Source organism: Colletotrichum siamense (genome assembly GCF_013390195.1).
Source record: "Colletotrichum siamense strain Cg363 chromosome Unknown KSG_Cg363_contig01, whole genome shotgun sequence".
NCBI lineage: Eukaryota > Fungi > Ascomycota > Sordariomycetes > Glomerellales > Glomerellaceae > Colletotrichum > Colletotrichum siamense.
Window position 1 is genome coordinate 5,911,469 of NW_023501014.1, and position 19,349 is coordinate 5,930,817.

At 55.3% G+C, this 19,349-nt stretch overlaps 8 protein-coding genes across 8 annotated transcripts; 4 read left to right on the forward strand and 4 right to left on the reverse strand.

Annotated features, from left to right (window-relative positions):
- Positions 1-1,707: 1,707 nt before the first annotated feature.
- CGCS363_v001487 (uncharacterized protein) lies at positions 1,708-2,370 on the reverse strand (the record flags this gene model as incomplete). Its single annotated transcript, XM_036633336.1, has 1 exon — positions 1,708-2,370. The coding sequence occupies one exon, from the start codon at positions 2,368-2,370 to the stop codon at positions 1,708-1,710; it is 663 nt and encodes a 220-aa protein (XP_036501941.1).
- Positions 2,371-2,730: 360 nt separating this feature from the next.
- Positions 2,731-4,304, reverse strand: CGCS363_v001488 (putative transporter; the record flags this gene model as incomplete). The annotated part of the gene is made up of 3 exons (XM_036633337.1): positions 2,731-3,569; positions 3,630-4,138; positions 4,198-4,304. The coding sequence occupies 3 exons, from the start codon at positions 4,302-4,304 to the stop codon at positions 2,731-2,733; spliced, it is 1,455 nt and encodes a 484-aa protein (XP_036501938.1).
- Positions 4,305-5,531: 1,227 nt separating this feature from the next.
- On the forward strand, positions 5,532-6,488 carry ZTOX (Toxin zeta; the record flags this gene model as incomplete). Its single annotated transcript, XM_036633338.1, has 1 exon — positions 5,532-6,488. One exon carries the CDS (start codon positions 5,532-5,534, stop codon positions 6,486-6,488), a length of 957 nt encoding a protein of 318 aa, XP_036501937.1.
- Positions 6,489-8,469: 1,981 nt separating this feature from the next.
- Positions 8,470-9,906, forward strand: rpa49 (DNA-directed RNA polymerase I subunit rpa49; the record flags this gene model as incomplete). Its single annotated transcript, XM_036633339.1, has 3 exons — positions 8,470-8,608; positions 8,661-8,989; positions 9,043-9,906. 3 exons carry the CDS (start codon positions 8,470-8,472, stop codon positions 9,904-9,906), a joined length of 1,332 nt encoding a protein of 443 aa, XP_036500983.1.
- A 931-nt stretch (positions 9,907-10,837) lies between these two features.
- On the forward strand, positions 10,838-11,773 carry ECI1 (3,2-trans-enoyl-CoA isomerase; the record flags this gene model as incomplete). Its single annotated transcript, XM_036633340.1, has 2 exons — positions 10,838-11,034; positions 11,149-11,773. 2 exons carry the CDS (start codon positions 10,838-10,840, stop codon positions 11,771-11,773), a joined length of 822 nt encoding a protein of 273 aa, XP_036500984.1.
- Positions 11,774-11,915: 142 nt separating this feature from the next.
- Positions 11,916-14,423, reverse strand: CGCS363_v001492 (Conserved oligomeric Golgi complex subunit 1; the record flags this gene model as incomplete). The annotated part of the gene is made up of 1 exon (XM_036633341.1): positions 11,916-14,423. The coding sequence occupies one exon, from the start codon at positions 14,421-14,423 to the stop codon at positions 11,916-11,918; it is 2,508 nt and encodes an 835-aa protein (XP_036500981.1).
- Positions 14,424-14,805: 382 nt separating this feature from the next.
- Positions 14,806-16,665, reverse strand: CGCS363_v001493 (Uncharacterized protein; the record flags this gene model as incomplete). The annotated part of the gene is made up of 1 exon (XM_036633342.1): positions 14,806-16,665. The coding sequence occupies one exon, from the start codon at positions 16,663-16,665 to the stop codon at positions 14,806-14,808; it is 1,860 nt and encodes a 619-aa protein (XP_036500982.1).
- Positions 16,666-17,597: 932 nt separating this feature from the next.
- Positions 17,598-18,697, forward strand: gsl-3 (3-ketodihydrosphingosine reductase gsl-3; the record flags this gene model as incomplete). The annotated part of the gene is made up of 2 exons (XM_036633343.1): positions 17,598-17,711; positions 17,771-18,697. 2 exons carry the CDS (start codon positions 17,598-17,600, stop codon positions 18,695-18,697), a joined length of 1,041 nt encoding a protein of 346 aa, XP_036500987.1.
- Between the last annotated feature and the right edge of the window lie 652 nt (positions 18,698-19,349).

A 19,349-nucleotide genomic window follows, 5' to 3' on the forward strand; every position in this document is an offset into this window, starting at 1 on the left:
GCATATGGCCAATATGCCGGCGGCGGCGGCGCCGGCGGCGGCAGCTGTACGTATGGGTTAGGATATTGAAGATGACGATCTGGCGCCCCCGCGTTGCCGTATATATTGACGATGGCGTTGCTGTTGGCGTTGGTTAGGCCAGATCTTGACCCTGATGATGGAAGTGCGGCATTTTCAGCCTTCTCTTCCGTCATCACTGTCGTCTCCTGGTTATCATCAACCTCCACGATATTCTTACTTCTCTTGCCCTGGCGTTTCTGATCCTCTATAAACTGGTCGTGAAGAATCTCACCAAGCAGTTCTTTAGGTGGTTCCATATTGTCAACGCCAGCCTGTCCAGTCATAATAGCCTTCGCCCACTTCTCTATATGGTGAGATTTGATCTTGTAGTGCTTCTGGCCTAGTATATAGCACCAGTTGAACTTCTCGTCGCCCGAACTATTCTTACATCTCTGGTACTCTGGGCAGATGTGCGTACGGAGAAGTTGTCTGTGCATACCCTCCTTCCGACGCTCGACGTTTGCAGGATCGTTAGCCTCACGATCGATCGCCTCTTGCATGCCGGCTGAAACGCCTGCTCGGCCACCTTTTCGAGGCGTTCGTACGCCAGTCACTATACCACCAGAGATTGGTACGGCGCTGTATTGCCACTTGACGGTGAGGTGGACTTCACCCCTCTCTTCAGCTTGTTCAAGAGAGGGGACAATATCAACCCATGGAATACTTGGCCAAGTGACCCCTCCAGTAGACGGATAGACCCGAGTGAAGATTGGTGTTGGTTTAGATGCGTTGGTGGGCTTCCTCCAAGCAACGACAACAGCGATATTGGCCTTCTTCACAATATACGAGTGAGCCACTTCTGCCTCAAGTTGGGCGCCGCTGTCTGCCTCCCAGTCTCTACTATTCGCATCTAATACAGGAGCAATACTGAATCTGTTATACGCGATGCTCTCGATGGTTAGATCGAGAACAGGTAAACCGTTACCCTTGAGCGCTGGGCCACGGGTAACCTGGATTTGTAGCAGAGTTGGTTCCTCGTTACCCATATCGTCCTCCTCTTCAAATACATCGTGGAACGACATAAACGTATCATCAGCGCTATGGCGAGGGGCCGTAGGCGTATCGTCCGCAAATCGAGTGGTTTGACGAGGGGTTGGGTTAACTGGGGTCGAGTCTGGTCGAAACGGTGGCATCGACGAAGGCAGAGTACTTCGGAGCCGGATCGTATGCGGCGGATCCTTCTTTCGCTTCCTCTGCGTTGTCGTTGCTTTTTGGCGAGAGGACGCTTTTGGAGCTCTTCGTGATGACGGAGGGGCTATAAGTACACGCTTTCTTCGCGATGTAGACTCAGCCGCCACCAAATCATTAGTCTCGGGTCCAGCCTCGGCGACGATAACCTCCTCGGCGGCCTCCTCGGCGGCCTCTTCGGCGGCGGCAGCCCGGCGAGCCCTCTCGGCGGGCGTAACGATCCTGATCGACGGCGAGGCAGAGCGTTGAGGAGGATCTCTGGCGGCGTCCTGTGCCAGTTGTTGTATACGTCGTTGTTTCCGCGTACCGTTGGCGATGGGTGACGGACGATGCCCAGAAGGGTCATCATCCGCCTGCCGAGCCGCGCGGCGGCGTTTAGGAGGCATCACGATGCCCTCAGATAATGAGATTCAATAGAAATAGATCAATTGAAGCCATCAGAATAGGTCAATTGCCGTACTACGAATATCTACGTGGCGTTGGGCAAATTTTCATGTATATACAGGGATTATGCGTGCGTAATTTCGGCAAAAAGGGGGGGCGGACGCTGTCAACGCAACGGAGTGTAGGACCGAGCACCTGGTCGGGTGCTGCGGCGCCCTGGGGGTTGTTGTTGATGAACTGCCGGATCGCATTCAGACGGTTGTCCTGGATCAAACCTTGTTCCGCGGTCCAGAGGCAGCCGTTGGTGCCGCTGCCGCAGTGGTAGCCCGCCCACAGCGATGGGGCGAGGACGGGCACGCGGGCGTCGGCGCGGTGCGCGATGAAGCGCTGCAGGCCGCCCATAATGGCGTTGGAGAGGTTGTGCGTGGTGACGGAGATGATGTTGTCGCAGCCGGGGCAGCGGGCGATGGGCCCGTACTCGGGGTCATTGCCGGTCGTGAAGCGCGTGGTCGGGTTGTAGGCGCAGCCGGGCGTCGGGCAAGTGTGGCCGATGGCCAGGGCTCGGTCGTGGGGGAGGGGGAGGGATTCGCGGAAGATGAGGCCCGCGTGGTTGGCTTCGTAGTTGGCGGACCTGATGTCTTGGGTCAGGGAGAACTGGCATGCTTCGCCGGTGTCGGCGGATTGGTTTGAGATCGGCTGGCGGCAGGAGGCGCAGAAGTACTTAATGTTGAGGCACATGATTAGTTGTACGGTCTGTTTTGTCTTCTTAATGATCGATTTCTGGTTGGATTGAGTTGTTGGTAAAATTGTCGCAACTACGGACTCCTGGCTATCTATATTACATGAATATCGCGGCAGCTTGCGTTGACAATGGAGACAATTCTCTTGACAATCAATACTCAACAATAATGAACTATGAACATTCTTAGCGGTTGGCTTGATCAACGCTGTTGTGTTCTTTATGTTAAACCATTATTTCAGGGGTTCGACGGACTCGACAAAGACTCGATGGGTATTCCGCAAAACATCGGAAAGAATTCGAGTCATTATCTGTGTGCCCCGGTTTTATACCTATGAAAGCAGTCTGTACAAAGATGGTCATAGATCAAAGCGCTTCTCGCCTACAACGCCATTGTTCTCATCTGAGCTGGTCTGGATCTTGCGGTTGGCCCTCCAGTATGTGTACATCAACGCCAAAGTGTTGGGGATCGAAGCGCCGTACAGCAAAAGAATCGCGAGAAAAGCCTTGGGATACCTCGGAGCGTCGGACTCTTGGAAAAGCTGCTGCCCGGCGAGGCCACCGAGATTGCTCCCCATCACCGCCATCGCCAGTCCAACGCTGCGATTGCTGGGCTTGGTTGAGTTGATGTTCAGCCAAGCATCGTTGATCGCCTGCGAAAGGGCGTTGCCCCCAGTGAGCAGCGTGAAGAGCGCATACTGCACCCACCTGTTCGCCCCGACAGGCAGCCCGCACAGCGCGCCGGAGAAGGCAATGGACCAGACGAAAGCCATGATGCACCAAGGCCCACGCAGCCGTGTCTTGTCTGACGCGACGGACAGCGTGTAGGACAGAATGATGACGAGCACGTTGCCGACGGCGTTGAGCAGGTTGGCGTTGGTCTTGGAAAAGCCGAGGTTCTTGATGATCGTGGGCCCGTAGATGGCGAGGCCGCCCTTGGGGGTGAGACTGAGGATGTTGAGGAACATGTGCAGCCACAGGCGCAGGTCGACGAAGGCTTCGCGGAGACTCTTCAGGGTGATTTCGGCCTTGTCCGCGCCCTTGGACTCGTCGCCGAGAATGATGCGGGTGCTAAGGATGGTGCGCTCGCGATCGGTGAAGAGGTCGAAGCGGCCATGGATCGGGCGCGTGTGCTTTGGGCTGCGGGGGAGGAGGAGGACGTAGCCGAAGAAGATGAGGAGGGTAAATGTGCCCTCGACTGGAGCCGTTGTCAGATCTGGATGTGAGAACGAGGATGGCTTTAAGGGGTTCGACTTACTGACAAAGAGCCACTGCCATCCGGCGAGCCCTCCCTTGCCGCCCATTTGCAGGATTCCTGCGGCGATCAAGGAACCAGTCGCGGCGGCCGAATAGTTGCCAAAGTAGAATATTGATGTTCTCAGCGCCAGCTCGTCTCTCTTGTAGAACAAAGCCAGCATGTACTGAACTCCGGGGATGAATCCTCCCTCAAACAGTCCCAGGAGCGTTCTTGTTGCATAGAAGGATTGAACGTTTATGCACCAAGCTTGCATTAGAGCGATCGTGCCCCAGATGGCGACCTGTAGCGTGAGCCAGACCGGGGCGCCGACTCTCTGCAGAATCAGGTTGGAGGGGATTTCCGCAATCACAATACCGGCCAGCATCAGCTGGTTGCCAATATTGACTTGGTTGTTGGTGATGCCGAGGTCTTGCGTCAGGGTGTCGGTGAGGGCGTTGCTGATGTTGGTCCGATCGAGTTGGAGGACGTAGAAGCCGACGACGAGGAGGGGCATGAGATACCAGTCGAGTCTTTGGTTGAGCTGATGTCAGTGGTTCGGCATCGCTGTCAAGAGTTGACAAGGACTGACTTTCTGACGACGGCCTTTTCTTCATCTTGAGTCCACGACTCGCCCTCGGATGGGCTGTGGTTGGACGGGTCGTAGACGACGGTGTCGGTCTTCTTCTCTTCCTCCATAGTGACGGCAGACCAGTCAATGAAAACCAGAATAACAAAGTGAGATGCTTGAGAGAATCCCAAATTAACGAACCGCGCTGGGTTGTGCCGAAGATATACCCAGGCCAGCTCTTGGCTGCACGCGATTAACGGAAATCATGTCCCTCGCCGCTGTTCCACGGCCCCAGCATGGGCATGGTACAATCCGAATCAGCGATTGCGCAATTGGCTTCCGTGGAAATGATCATGGAGTTGAGCGATGGAGATATGATTGTATTGATCCACATTGGTGAGAGGAGGGGAAGTCGTCGGAATTGAGCGTCGGAGGTCAGCGAAGCTGATCGGTTGTGGCACTGACTTCCTCATGTTGAACGCCAAACGATAATTTTCACTTGCCGTCTTTGGATAACGTTAGAAGAATTTAAAGAAGGGATGATTAAAGCATGTAATCCAAAAAAAAGGAAGACTTCACTGTGTTTTCACAATTCCAGCGTCGTTAAAGTTCAGGATCAGAATGCCAAGGCCGGACTTACACGACTGAAATTCAATCCGCCGATCTACCTTTTTTATCGAAGGTACATTGAACATGCATCTACAAAATAATAAAAGTGCTAATAAGCACAAAAAGAACATCAAGTAGTCCCATCAAGACTGAGAAAAAAGACCCTTATCACTAGGTAGGTAGAGATTAGCCAGCAAGACCAATCGCCCGACCTACAGGGGCCTGGAGCTGCCGATCTCGGCCCCGGTCCAGGGTCTACCAGACTCTCGGGTCAGAGACTGGGTGAACAAACATGTGGGATTTTCTGTCCAACAAACTTCCACTTGTGAATTTAATTGAAAAAAGAGGGCGTTGGCACGAACGATAGAATATCTCAGCGTCTTGAGGTGACGTTAAAGTTGAGTTGCCGACGGAGCGGAGCTATGTTGCCGCCAGTTCGTCGATGACTTCATCAGTGGGGCCGAGATCGCGTGGGGGAGCTCTCAGCCCGCCGTCTGAGCTGTCATCTCAACCACCTTCCAATTTTAGAAGCTAGACTCAGTTACATCCATCGAAGGCTGTTCTAGAACTTCTGTCAACATACCTAAACCAGTCCCGCAAATTGTGTACATTATCAGACCAACAGCCACCCCATCAATCAGTAATCTCAACCCCGAGGACACCCCGCAGACATCCAGCCAGCCCTGGTTACACAAGCCAGTGACACAACATCAAAGGTCACATCATCAACTGCCCCTACCGCCAAGATGCCGCCTCCGCCAGATCTATCCCACCACATCCTCCCCGAGCCCGTCTCCAAAGAAATCTTCCAGACACAGATCCTCCCCGCCGACCTGCCCGTCACACTAACCCCGCACCACACCCGAACCCGGCCCTTAGCGGTGCTCATCGTCGGCCAAACCGGCGCTGGCAAAACCCGCACCGCCCCGGCCGTCCTCTCCGCCATGAACCGCATCAACCCCCCGGCGCACTTCATTGCAGACGTCTACAAGGCCCACCATCCGTCCTACCTGACTCTCATCTCCTCTCCGAACCCCGCACACGCATCGCCCGCCACCGGCCCAGACGCGCGCAAATGGCTCGCTATGGCCGCTGCGGAGGCCATCTCCCGCAAGCTGGACGTGCTCCTGGAGAGCGCGTGTCGGCACCCAGACGACTTTCGCGACCTGGCGAGGATGTTTGGGGAGGCGGGGTACCGCGTCGAAGTCGTCGTGATGGCTGTCCCCGCAGCGCTGAGTCGGTTGGGGATCCTGCACCGGTTCTATGAGAGATTGCCGGAGGCCGGGAGCGGCAATCTGCCCATCAGGCTCACGCCGGTCAAGATTCATGATGATTCATACGCTGGACTGATGAGTGTTGCGGAGTGGATTGATGAGGTGGGCTACGTTGACCGGGTGCTGGTTGTGAGGCGGGGAAACATGGTTGCTTTCTCTGATGACAAGACTGATATAGGTAAGCTTAGTGGCAAGGTTGCGGAAGCATTGAGAAGGGAAAGGGAAAGACCTCTCACGGCGGAGGAGAAAAAGGTTGCTGTAGCGGACCTGGAGAAATTAGAAGCCCGAGATGGCAAGTTGGCAATGGAAGTCAAAGGTCTGTTTGAGCAGTTACTCAGAGCAGAAGAGCAGGGATATCCAGAGCTGCTACCGTTAGAGTTTCCACCCAGTACAAGGAAGGATGCTCTGCTTACGCTGGGTGAGATATGAGGACATATACGAGCATAGTTATGCAGCCATTCAGGTTGGCAGATACCAAGGCATTGCCCCAGCTCTCCAGATATGGACCGAATGCAGACAGGCTTAGACGAGCGATTGTCCTGATTTTGCTACTATAGTATGGATGCCTCATTTGCTATATAATTTGCTATATAATTAAACAAGACTGCCTGCCACATGGCACTTCAGAAAGCTGCAAGCAATTTTCCTTTGAATGAACGGGAGTGATATGTCATATATGCCCGTCCTCGCTGAGTAGTCTGTCAAAGCAGCAGGGAACTGCTGTCGATTGCCATTTGCGCCCGGCGACGTTAACTCTATAGGTGACATTCGAAATCCTGCATTCAATACACAAGGGTTGCCATTGAGGCGTGCCGTCCGTCGCAACATGCAATTGGTAAAGTTGATGTTGTCCTGCCTGGCCCCCATCGGCTTGTGTCGGCAGGTATCCACCAGGCCCGGAAGGCACCACCCACACCGTCGCCGGTTGCCCACCCGGAAGGTAGTGGCTTCCGTAGAAGGTACCTGACTTCCCTGGTGTGCCGGCAGGTTCGACGTTGGTCCAAGCTCCACGCAGCGGGCAGGCCCTGACGTGGAGCCTGGAGGGGCACGAATTGGAAGTGGAGTTGGGTGAGGTCACACCAACCTTCCAGAAGCCCCCGCGTAAATCGGCACACGTGACGCGGAAGGGTTGCCTGCCCTACAGAGCTCGACCACTAAAACTTCCCCGACAGGCCTGGTCCTCCAGACGAACATCATCACCAACACCTCTCATCTCAAAGGACAAGTAAGTACAGCGCCCCCCACCCCACGGTCATCGGCACGACGGCGGCGCAGAGCTCGCGAAGCTGCCTGCGCTCCTGTCGGCTGCCCGATTGGCCCGGTCGCATTTCGCTGGCGACATCGACTAACCGGTCACCAGCTTCGTGGTCACGATGAGAGCCAAGTGGAGAAAGAAGCGCGTTCGCCGTCTCAAGCGCAAGAGAAGAAAGATGAGGGCTCGCTCGTAAGTTGCACGACACATCACTAGCGCGAAACTGCCTGGCTAACAACCCTTGTAGCAAATAAACAACTCGCACCCTCCCCTCGACCATGACCATCTTCTGAGATGACGACACCAACCACCATCACGCGATAAGCATAACGGAATTGCACTCGCCAGCTTCTGTCACCAGCGACTCAGTCTGTCTCGTTTACCGGGACGTCTATATTCACACTACGAATTGGAACTATGGGACTTGGGGTCATGACGATGATCAGGCACGCACTTCCGGCGGCCTTGATGAGGATTCGATGAAGAATGGACCTGCCAATTGCGGTCGGGATGACTTTACGATGAGGATGCAGTGTTTAGGACAGCTGAAACTACGATGTCACAATGACTTCGAACACAATCAAATCATCAGTGAAACCACAATATGCTCCCTGTTTGTTATGTGTGCTGCCTGCCTCCGTGATACTGTTCGAGCTCTTGCTGGGCTCTTTGAAATCAGACATAGTGATGGGAATCATTTCACCAGTTGTCGCCATCACAGACCTTCAGCTCCAGCTTTGCGATTGCGAGCCGCCATGGCAGACTCTATGCCATGCGCGCGACTCATTGAGCGCCGCATCTAGTACACAACAACTATATCAATTCATGTAGCCCGATGCTATTGATGAAGATGATGCGCAACAACAATATTCGGCTTCAATTTCTTCTCGCGTGAGCTGCATTTTTCGTCAATTGAGTGCGCAGAGCTGTGACGTTCGCGCAGCTCCAAGTGGGGTCGGTGCATGCGCCGGTAGCGTCCAGCTTGTTCCACACCGCCTGCCTGTCAAGGTGGTCGCACGGATAAACGCCGGTTTGCCGACAAGGGACTTTTTTTCTTTGGGAGGCGTCCAGAAAATTTCCAGCAGACTCGCAAGCCCACCACTAGACGTCTAACTACCACCGGTCCGCACCCGCCAGTACCCAGAGACAGCAGAGACGATGGCGGACGCCAACGGAAGAAAGAGAAAGAGAGACGGCGACGCCGCCGCCAAGTCGAAGAAGAAGCAGGCTACCGACATGCCGTCAAAATTCACCATCTCTTCGATTTCACAGGCCAAGCTCTGCCCACCTGTCGTTGGTACGTCCGATCGTCTCCCTGCGATTATTCACCATTCGCTGACAGTTTGCAGCCTCTTCCCCTGGCATTAGGATATCAAAGAACACTCCTTTTACCCCATACGTCAAGTCAGACATTCAATTGTCAGGCAGGCGCAAACAGAAGACCCCCGCAGTGGCGCAGGACCTCGTTCTGCACTCGAATACTCACCAGACGATGGACTACACGGCTAGAGAAGACGGCAACGGCGACTCCGAAAAGTCATTGAAGCACTACATTGGAGTGTTTGACCCGAAGACGGGCAAGCTGGAAGTGGTGGAGGCCAAGAAGATGGTGGTTCGGGGCACAGCCAGAGCCAAGCAGGCCTCGGATGAGGCGATGACTGCGCCAGCAGACTACCAGGTTCGTCTCTGTCGTCTTCGTATACTGTGTATACTGTTACTGACTACAATCAGAGCTTCTACGCGCTCAAGACCGATCTTGGTCAGACCTTCGGTACGAGGAAGGCCAAGAAGGCCATCGAGTCTGTCACACTCAACGCCATAGACCCCAACAAGGGCAAGGCTGGCGCTTCACCCCGCAAGTCTACCGCCGCGGACAAGGCAACGCTCAAGCAGATCGGCGAGATCACCGCAACTATGGCGTCCAAGGAAGAGCTTCAAGACATCGTCGACCAGGCCAAGCCCGTCCCCCGTCCCAACCTCGAGGCCGATGCCATCCAGGACGTGTACGATCCCGACGAGTTCATCGGGCGCGAGGTCCTCGCCGCTGTCCCCGTCAAGGACTGGATCGAGCCCACCAAGAAGGGCGAGGACGTGCAGGTCTACTCCAGGCACGTGGCTGCGCGCGTCAAGAAGATTGTTGACACTGGAAACGTTACCAAGATCCGCCTTCTGCGCTACTTCTACTTTTTGTTCCTGTTCTACACGATGGCACAACCAGGAAAGCAACGCGGCACGAAGCGAGTCCCTCCCCGCGAAAAGCTCAAGGAGAAGCTCGCGCCGGCTCCTCAGGCTGTTATCGAGCAGATCCGTCGCAAGTTCTCAGATGGCGGCGAGATCCGCAAGTTCCACAGCGATTTGCTTATTGCGCACTGCTGCGCTTTGGCTTGTATCATCGATAACTTCGAGGTCGATACTTCTAAGCTGCGGGAGGATATGCGTCTCGACCAGAAGGATATGAATACCTACTTTTACGAGATTGGTGCCCGCGTAAAGCCTGTCGCTGGCAAGGAGAAGGGCAAGCAACACCATGTTGCGAAATTGGCCCTGCCACTACAGTTCCCCAAGCTCAGATCTCTCGCACCCAAGCGCCGCTAGGAGGGTGTCGCGGGCGATGAAAAAGAGGTTCAGAGGGCACGCAGGGAGATAATTCCTTTGCGCCAGGCCTAAACAGTGGCGAGAACAACGAAGGCGGCGGCGGCAGCGGCAGCGGCAGAAGTAGCGGGGACGGACGACAGTAGCCAGGAGAGGCAGAACCGACGAAGACGGACGACGGAAACAGACGACGGGAGCAAACAATAGGGATGAAAAGTGACGAGGCCGGCGGCTGTGGCACCGGCACCGCCACCAAAACTAGTCAGGAGAAGCGACGGGGCCGAGAGACGACGGGGAAGGAAAGTAACAAGGGCCGGCGACAAAGGCACCGGAGTCGGACGACAGCGAGGACCAGAATATCTGCCGGACTATCGACAACTTGCATACTTTATCTACATGGCTACCATGGCTTACCTATAGAAAGTACGCAACCCAAGTGCACACGCCAATTGATGACCAAAAGTTTCGTTTCATGAATCAGTCATATATGAATCAGATGGCCAGGGGCAGCAATCACGTCGTTGGCCCGTGAAATATGAATCATTAGTACCGAGCCAGCTGCAATTGACCTGAGCATTGGAGAAATATTTCCCGATGTGCGCTGCCAGTACTGACGCTAACACCCCGCAGTGGCACCCCCGTCCTGCCGAGGCATCTCGGTGCAGTCGTGGTCCAATGTGTGTGGGGTCCGGGGTAACTCTCCCCTGGCACAGCTCCTGTGTCTCTCATAAAACTAACCAACCACCTGCGGGTGAGCTGCTGTATCTATGTTTGTAGCCTATCTATTTCATGCGGTGAGCTTTCGGGTATTTTTGTAGCTCCCATTTATTTCATTTCAATATTACGATCAGAAGTGAATTAAAGAAGAACCGCATTCGAAGACAACAGATTGTAGAAGAAAGACCACATAGACACCGGCAGATCAGAACACACAATGGCCAGCCCCGAGGATCCCGTCGTCTCGCTCGAGTACCGCGGCCGCGTCGCGCTGCTCACAATCGACAACGACCGCAAGCTCAATGCGATGTCGCAGCCGCAGTACTACGACCTCGCCCAGAAGCTGCGTGAGATCGCCACACACGACGAGGTCTTCATCACCGTCCTGACGGCCAAGGGACGCTACTTTTCAGCGTGAGTTTTGTTCTTCGTTTTCGATTAAATTCAATTCAATTCATCTTATCCCAATCACTCGGTTTACATCAAAAAGCCCCAAATAAGCAAGAAATGTAAACTAACATCAAAAAGCGGCGCCGACGTCTCCATCGCCCGCGAATCCCCTTCCGGCGCCGCCGCCCACAAGCACTGGCTCCAGGGCTTCGTCGCCTTCAACCTGAACATCACGCAGGCCTTCTACACGCACCCCAAGATCCTCGTCGTGGGCCTCAACGGGCCCGTCATCGGGCTCTCCGCCGCGCTCGTCTCCTTCGCCGACTTCATCTACGCCACGCCGTCCACCTTCCTGCTGACGCCCTTCTCGTCGCTCGGCCTCGTCGCCGAGGGCGGCGCCTCGCGCGCGCTCGTCACGCGGCTTGGCCTGCCCAAGGCCAACGAGGCTCTCATCATGAGCAAGCGCATCTCCGCCGAGGAGCTGCTGCACACGGGCTACGTCAACAAGGTCTTCGACTGCGGCAAGGGCGAGGACGCCAAGTTCCGCGACCTGGTGCTGCAGGAGGTTGACGAGAGGCTGGGCGCGCACCTGATCGGGGACAGCCTGACGGGGATCAAGGCGCTCATCAGGCGGCCCGAGATGGAGATTATGGACCGGCAGAATTCGCAGGAGGTGTTTGCGGGCATTGAGAGGTTTATGAAGGGGATCCCGCAGGAGGAGTTTAGGAAGATTGCCAGCGGTGAAAAGAGGCACAAGTTGTAGATGAGTCAGAAGATTCTGCGTTGCTGTAGATATGTCACGTCACGACAAAGGGAAAGCTGTATTCTAGATCATGACTTTTTTTCTCTCTTTCATTCTCTCTAGTGTGTGTATCTCATCGTACATGTGACCGGGTATCTTTACATCATGCGAGCAAGCCGAATAGCAGGTTCGTCTTCTTGTAGTAGTCTTGTGAAGACTTGTTGATGCGCTGTCGAGCTTCGCTGCTGTCCAGGCCTGTTTGCTGGTAGACCTTCTCCTCCAAAGCCTCGAGTTCGCTCTCCTTGCCCTGCTTGGAAGCATCGAGGAAACAGCGTAGATATGAGACGTCATAAAGCCACTGGGTGAAGAGATCCCGACGCTGCTGGGCGAGTTCGTCTGCTTTTGGCGACGGCGCAGGTTCGGCATCCTCCGTGGAAGCTTCCTCTTTCTTTTCTTCATCTTTCTTGTCTTCCGAAGATTCCTCTTCCTTAGTCTCCTCGTTCTTGGTCCCCTCGGAAGTGTCCTTATTTTCTTGCTCCTTTGCCGGGTCTGCGGACACAGGCTCAGTCTTGTCGCCGTTGGTTTCGACATTCGCATCCTTCAAGTCGTTCGCCGCGATAGCCTCGAGCCACTTTTCACAAAGTTGCTTCCTGAGATGCTGCTTCATGACGCGGACGGCCACCGCACTCCAGAGATCCATGCCCGCATCACTCATCTCCTTTGAAACATCCTTGAAGAACCGGAACAACGTAGGTGACGGCTGCGTCGGCAGCTCGGGGCTTCCCTCCCACAATGGCCGGCTTACCACGGTCGTTTGCGACAGTCCTTGGTTGATGAAGGTTTCTATCGGCTTGGCGGCGACGGTGACTGACAGCTTCTCGTGGAGAGATGGTACCACGGTCAGCCCGAAGCCCTTGACTATGTCGAGTTTGGGCAGGCCCTGACGCACGTCGCGGAGGATGCGGAGGAGGTACATGGCCACTCTGCCGCTGTTCGACGCATCCTCTTTTGTTTTCCACAGGCTCGAGAGCTTTTCGTCGAGTTCCTTGAACGCTTTGGCGAGTGTGGAGTCGAGCTTCTCATGCAGCGTCCGCGGGTCGTCTTTGCTGAGAAGCTGCTGCCGCGCCTCGATCGTCTCCTCGTCCTCAATCTCATCAATGTCGTTGTCCCAGCGCTGCCTTCGAAGCTGCTCCACCACTTCGCCGACTTCATCGATGATACGCCGCCAAGATTGGAAGCCATTGACGGCCTTGGAAACCGAGTCATTGCGGCCATACATTCTTGCGACTAATTCTTGCAAGAAGTGATCCGCTCCGTTGATCAAGTCGATATCAAAGCTCCGCACATTCCAGAGGTCCACGGTCTGATCCGTCACACCGTCCTGCCATGAGTCCAAAGTGGCCGCAACCTCAGACCCGATGATATGCAGCTTGTTGACCTTGACCTCGAGGACGTGCAGCATGTGCCCGTTGATGGCACCGCGTAATTCGTCTAGCATCTCGGAAGGATCAAAACCTCTCGCTTTGCCACCTTCGCGGATCCATAGCTGCAGCACGCTAGTACGCAGCTCCGTGATGGCCTTGAACTCCATCATCCGCTCCATCGTCTTCTTCAGCCCTTCGACAAGCACCTCACTGCCTTTCTTCGCCCAGCTAAAGAGCATATCGCGTGCCTGCGGGCCATCCAGGTCGTCGTGGCGGATGAAGGGCGTGAAGAACTGAATCTCCTCTCCGCACCATCGCTCATAGACGTCCAGGTGCAGACCCTCAAGCCTTTTGAGTGATGGGTCCGCCAGCAGAGGACTCTTCTTGAGATCGGACAGGGCGTTTGACAGCTTGAAAGGCACCAAAGCCTGGACATCGAGCAGGGCTTTGGTGTAGAGGTTCAAACTCTTGAGAACGTCGCCTGCGCCTCGCTGCCGCTCATTGTCCTCGACCTCGAAGGCCATGGCCATGGCGGCTCCTCTGACGCGGAGGAAGTGATTGACCACATCGCGGGCACCGGAGCTGGTAGCCAGGCTGTACGCACACAACGCCTTCAAGACATCCTCCTGCTTCACAGACTCTCCAGTCTTCTCCATCAACCCCTCAATATTCCGCAGGAGCCGTTTCCTCAGCCCGACCAGACTCTTTTTCGCAGCCTCAACGACGTGACTGACGTCGCCTTCCAAAGTCTTCTCCTCTCCCAAGCTTTTCACCAAAAGTCGGCTCAGCACCAGAACCTTGCTCGCCAACACGACCCTGTCCCCTCTGCTCAGCTCCAGGCTCCCAACCCCAGACCCCTTGAGCACGCGTCCCACAACGAGCCCGCAAGCCTCGAGGAGTTTTGCCCTCGCAACGACGCCCACGTCCCCGCCGTATAGCTCCTTTATGCTCCCTTCAAAATTGCTCAGCCCAGCAACCTTTGATCCGACGACGCCGCGCCCGCAGCGCCCGCCCATGCGGCCCAGCACGCCCTGCACGGCGTCGTTGTCCTTCCGCATCTGGACAATGGTGTCGGCTGTCCCGAGGAGGTCGCGGTAGGAGCTACCGACCTGCGTGCGCAGGCGGCTCGCTTTTTCGTCTATTTCGACATGGAGGGATTTGTGTATCGCGCGGATTTGGGGGAGGGTGTAGTTGGAGGAGAAGATCTGGGCGGAGGACGTGAGTGTCGAGAGGTCTGGAGTCGCCATGTTGGGCGTGGTATTTGGCAATTATCGACGTCGAAGTGGCTTTCGTCAATTCACTTCGTATGCGATTTAGCTTCCGGAGCCGTAGACTCCTTTGCGCAGGCGTCGCGCTTGCCACGTGGTTGGTTTGTCTCACGAAGAGTTGCTGATGTTGGAAAGTTGAAGCTCTTCTGGCCAGATGGAAATTGGTGGGGCCAGCTGTCTTGGAGCTCGGGGGTACTTCGTATGCTGTCACGGCTGTGCACATCCCACTTACGGCAATCTCACTCGACCCCGGATGAATCAAACACACACTTGCTGCGATTGACACATGAAAACTTTTGATTATGCCTCCCAAGTCTTGGAAACTTCGTGTTAACTCCAATTCTATTTTCCGACCAAAAGCCTACAATTTCCTTGCCCTGACAATGCCCGTTGTGATACCGGACATTTCTCCGCCATAACCGCCCTTGGGCTCGCCTCCCTTCCATTGGGCCTTCATGCTCCTCAGCTTCTTCTGCTTCTCTGCGTACTGCATCTTCTTCTTCACACGCGGGTTGCGGTTCTCCTTCTTGCGCTTTGGCGTGAGACCCTTGTTCTTCTCGATGGCGTACGTGATCTTGCGCTTGCCGTCCGCCCCAACGACCTCCTGCTCGACAACGCGGTCCGCCTTGCCAGCCGCCTTGAGAGCGTCGTAGTATGCCTTGTTCTCCTCCTTCTTCTTCTTGGACTTGGCCGCGACCATGTCGTAGTACTCATCGTCACCATCACCACGCAGCGCGGCAGCGGTCCTGGCGTCGTCCTCGTCGCCGCTTCCCTCGTCTCCGAGGTCCGCGCCGTACTTGGAGCCCTTCTGTCCACGGCGCTCGGCCTCAGCATTTAGACGGGCCTGGCGGTCGCGGAGACGCTCGCGGTAGGGCAGATCGTGATCTCCACCGGCGTCGCGGCCGGCGTCGGTGCGCCTGTTGGCCTTTTGCACAATCTGGGAGGTGTAGAAGCGCAGGGACTTCTTGCGAGCGGCCTTGTCGGCAGCGGTGCGGGCGTCGAGGACTTCTTCCTCGCCAAAGTCCGACTTGTCGTCCTCGTCGGCGGTCGTCTTGGCAGCCTTCTTCGCCTTCTTGGTCTTCTTGGACGGCTTGAGGAGGTCGTCGAGGTCTTTGAGAGAGTCTTCGACAGCCTGTGCTTGCTTCTTCTTGGCCTTGGAGGCCTTCTCGAGCTTCCTGAGCCTGCGAGCTTCCTCTCTTGCGGCGGCAATCGCAGCATCGTCTTCGTCCTCCTCGGGAATGGCCGCTTCCTCTTCCGAGACGTCCATCGAGTCGACTGGGGCGGCTGGCCGGACGGCCTTCACTTGTTGCCAGGCCTCGCGGCACTCGAGAAGTGTTTCCATGACCTCGTGGTCACGGAGTTCCGCGGGATCCAGCGTCTTTTGTGTTGATGAGCCGTCGCGGGATGGTGATGTGAGGATGGCGAAGTAGCTTGCGAGAGCGGCGACGTAGCAACCCAGGATCCAGTACTTGACAGCCTCAAGCGATTGGCTGGATTTGCCATGTGCCTCCTTCTGAAGGGTGACAAGCTGCGGTTGCAGCTCCTGGAACTCGTTCACCAAGTGCTCGAATTCGGGGTATCTGCTTTGGAGCATCTTCCTGCGCTCTTCGGGGCCCATGTCGTCTGTGATCTCGATATCCTTGAGAACCTCGGTGACAACCTCCTGATCCTCCGCCTCGTCAGGTTTGGAAGCCAGCCACTCTCCCTCATCGAACAAGAAGTCCTCCTCGGACATCTTGGCCAACTTCTTCTGCTGCAGGCGCTTGGCCTCAGCCTCTTCCTCGAGGGCGTCGGCCTCCGTCTCGATCTGGTCGGCATTGTAGTACTCCTTCTTCGAGGATCCCCACCAGCTTGGGTCGGCCTCGTCCCCTTCACCCTCTTCTTCTTCGTCGGACTCGGCAGCGGCCTGGCCCTTCTTTGCGGCCTTTTTGGCCTTCTTCAGCTCCGCCTTCCTTTCCTCTTCCTCGGAGTCGTCGCCGTCGTCGAAGTCCAAGACCTCCTCGTCCGAGTGCTCCAAGAACTTATCCTCCTCTTCGTCCCTCTTTCTCCTTTTCGACTTGGGCTGCTCGTCGAACATGATCTTGTCGCGGTTCATGAAGTACTCGTCCTCGGAATCGGCAACATCTTCGTAGGTGGTGATGGGACCAAGGCGAGCGTCGGCGGGGTCGAGCTCCTTGGGGCCGGTGCGCGCGGGCGCAGAGGCCTTTCTCTTCTTGGCCATTTTGTGTTTACCGGCTGGGTGTCTAGAGCGTCTAGAGTCGGTTCGAGTGTGACGGGCGGCCGGATTGCTGGTGGGAATCAGACGTCGAGACGGACACCAGATGGGGCGAGATCAAGATGCAGCTGCCGATTGCAAAAAATGTTCTTGGTTCACTGCACCGAGCGCAGAACTTTTTAGTGGAGACAGGTGTTGATGTCGTTGCTCATTGGTTGAATGGCCCAGCTAATAGTGGGGTCAACCCAGCCAATGCGACTCGGCTCCATTGAAGACGAAGATGCCTTCTTCGCATGCTTCTGTAAGTGTAGATATTTGCGAATACAATTGAGACGATGGAGGTCACTCTTGATTATATTTTAGGTGTTTGAGTTATCTGACCTCCATGGAATTGATACACAGTCTTCTATTGAGTTTTAGGCCAGCTATGCAACATCCACCAAGAACGCATGAGTTGAACGAAAGTTCATCGGAAAACATTTGGGCGGGCTTCTACTAGATTTCTTTAGCTAAGATTTGGCCAAGCTTCTTACATCGGCAATGCAGTTAAGGTCTATTTAACGTCTCGAGGCATCCAAAATTGAGTCCATCTACCGGCTAACCGTCATCAATTTCCCCCGGGATGGATCAATCTCACTTGGAGAAGTATATCGTATCCTTGGTCCAGGGGAGAGGCGCACTAAGACGGCCTGAAGCGCATCAAGGACCCCACTAACACGGACCACGGCGGGAGCTGCATTGTGAACCCCTCGAATGAGGTGAGCTTAACGCCGTCTACCACTCAACGGCTTTCTCCTGACCGACGCGTGCGCCCGACTACCTATCGCACGACAGTGCCCCCGAACAAGCCGAGGACATCTGCTATAAAGCATTGACGCCCCCTTACATCCTGCCTAGCGGCAAGCTCTCCTCTTCGCCCCTGATCACGCTCGATCGGTATGGAAAACGTATCACAAGCTGTGTGGGTAGCTCTCGGAGGTCTCGCAGCTGTCCTCTTCGCCTCCGCCATGGGTCTATTCAACTGGAAGAACCACATGCCTGTTGAGGGCAAGGTGAGTCTGCGTCTCCAAGCATCGCAAATGTCATCTGCTAACGTGCAATCCCCCCTAAGACCATCCTCCTGACTGGCGCGTCAGAGGGAATGGGCCGCAGCGTCGCCCTCCAACTCGCCGCAAAGGGCGCGAACCTCGCCCTCGTCGCCCGCAACGCCGCCCGTCTCGAAGAGCTCGTAACCGAGTGCAAAGCCGCCGCCAAGAACCCCTCCACTCAGCGCTTCACCTTCTTCACCGCCGACATTACCCTCGAGAACTACGCCGCGCCCCTGCTCGCCGACGTCAAGGCCTGGAACGACGGCCGCAGCCCTGATATTGTTTGGTGCATCGCTGGCATGGCCAGCACGGGCTTCTGGATCGAGACCCCCTTCGCGCAGACCCGCCGCAACATGGACGTCAACTTTTACGGCACGGCGGAGATGGCGCATGCTATTCTGAGGGAGTGGCTGGCGGTCGATGCGCCGGTCGAGAAGGAGCCGAAGCATCTGATCATGACTACGAGTGTGGTGGCCTTCTTCACCGTTGCGGGATACGGGCCGTATGCTCCCTCCAAGTGGGCCATTCGTGGCCTGGCCGACACGCTTTCACAGGAGCTGCTGCTGTACCCGCAGAACGTCAAGATTCACGTTGTGTTCCCTGGAACCATCACCAGCCCTGGTCTGGAGAAGGAGAACTTGACCAAGCCCCAGATCACGCACCAATTGGAGGAGCTTGACCCCGTACAGTCGCCTGAAGAGGTGGCTAGGTTGTCTATCAAGGGTTTGGAGAGAGGAGACTACTTCGTCACGGTGGCCTTCTTGGGCAGCCTCATGAAGTGGAGTGGTCTTGGAGGCTCTATCCGTAACAACTGGGTGGTCGACACCTTCATGATTTGGATTACCTCGTGGGTGTGGGTGTTCATGCTACCTGATATCATGAGGCAATGCAGGAACTATGGCAAGAAGCACGGCCATCCTGCCACCTACCCCAAGCCCAAGGCGGCTTGAGCGCGGGGTGCTATGTATGATGGGAATGGTTGATACCCTTAATATTTAATACAAAAGTCACATGTTGATAAGAAGGATATTTGTTGCGACTACTCGAATTTTATACGAAGGAAATATTGCCAGTAACCTTAGGTTACCCAGCACGACAGCCCTTGCATGGAATCGAAAGTCCTGTTAGGTGAGGTGCAAAATCCACCAACACTAACAAGAGAACGTCGCCGGTCTCCCTCGAAACGAATACCAAGCCTTCACTTCGTCCTCTTTAAGGAACCGAAGGTGACATTTACTAGACGAGAGCCCTGACGAAAATTGCCATACAAACTTTGCAGCCGTCAACAAAGCTCTGCCAGGATTGAATGATCGCCGCCGTCCAGCAACCCTGAACCTCGGCCTTGAATGGCATCTATTGATTGATTATTCCACTAACACTCAGTTTGAAGAGTCTCAAGGGGATTGCTTTTTATCCAACGGATCTTCAACACCGCCATCGCTTTTGACACATGACCAGGCCACAGTAACACTTGCAAGCGAACAAAGTGAGGACATCGAATTCTTGGTTGGGATATTTCCATTACGATCCTGTCAAAGTCCGATTTTTATACCTACATTAACTGTACGTTACCGTTTCCCATATGTTACTCTGCTAGTCCTA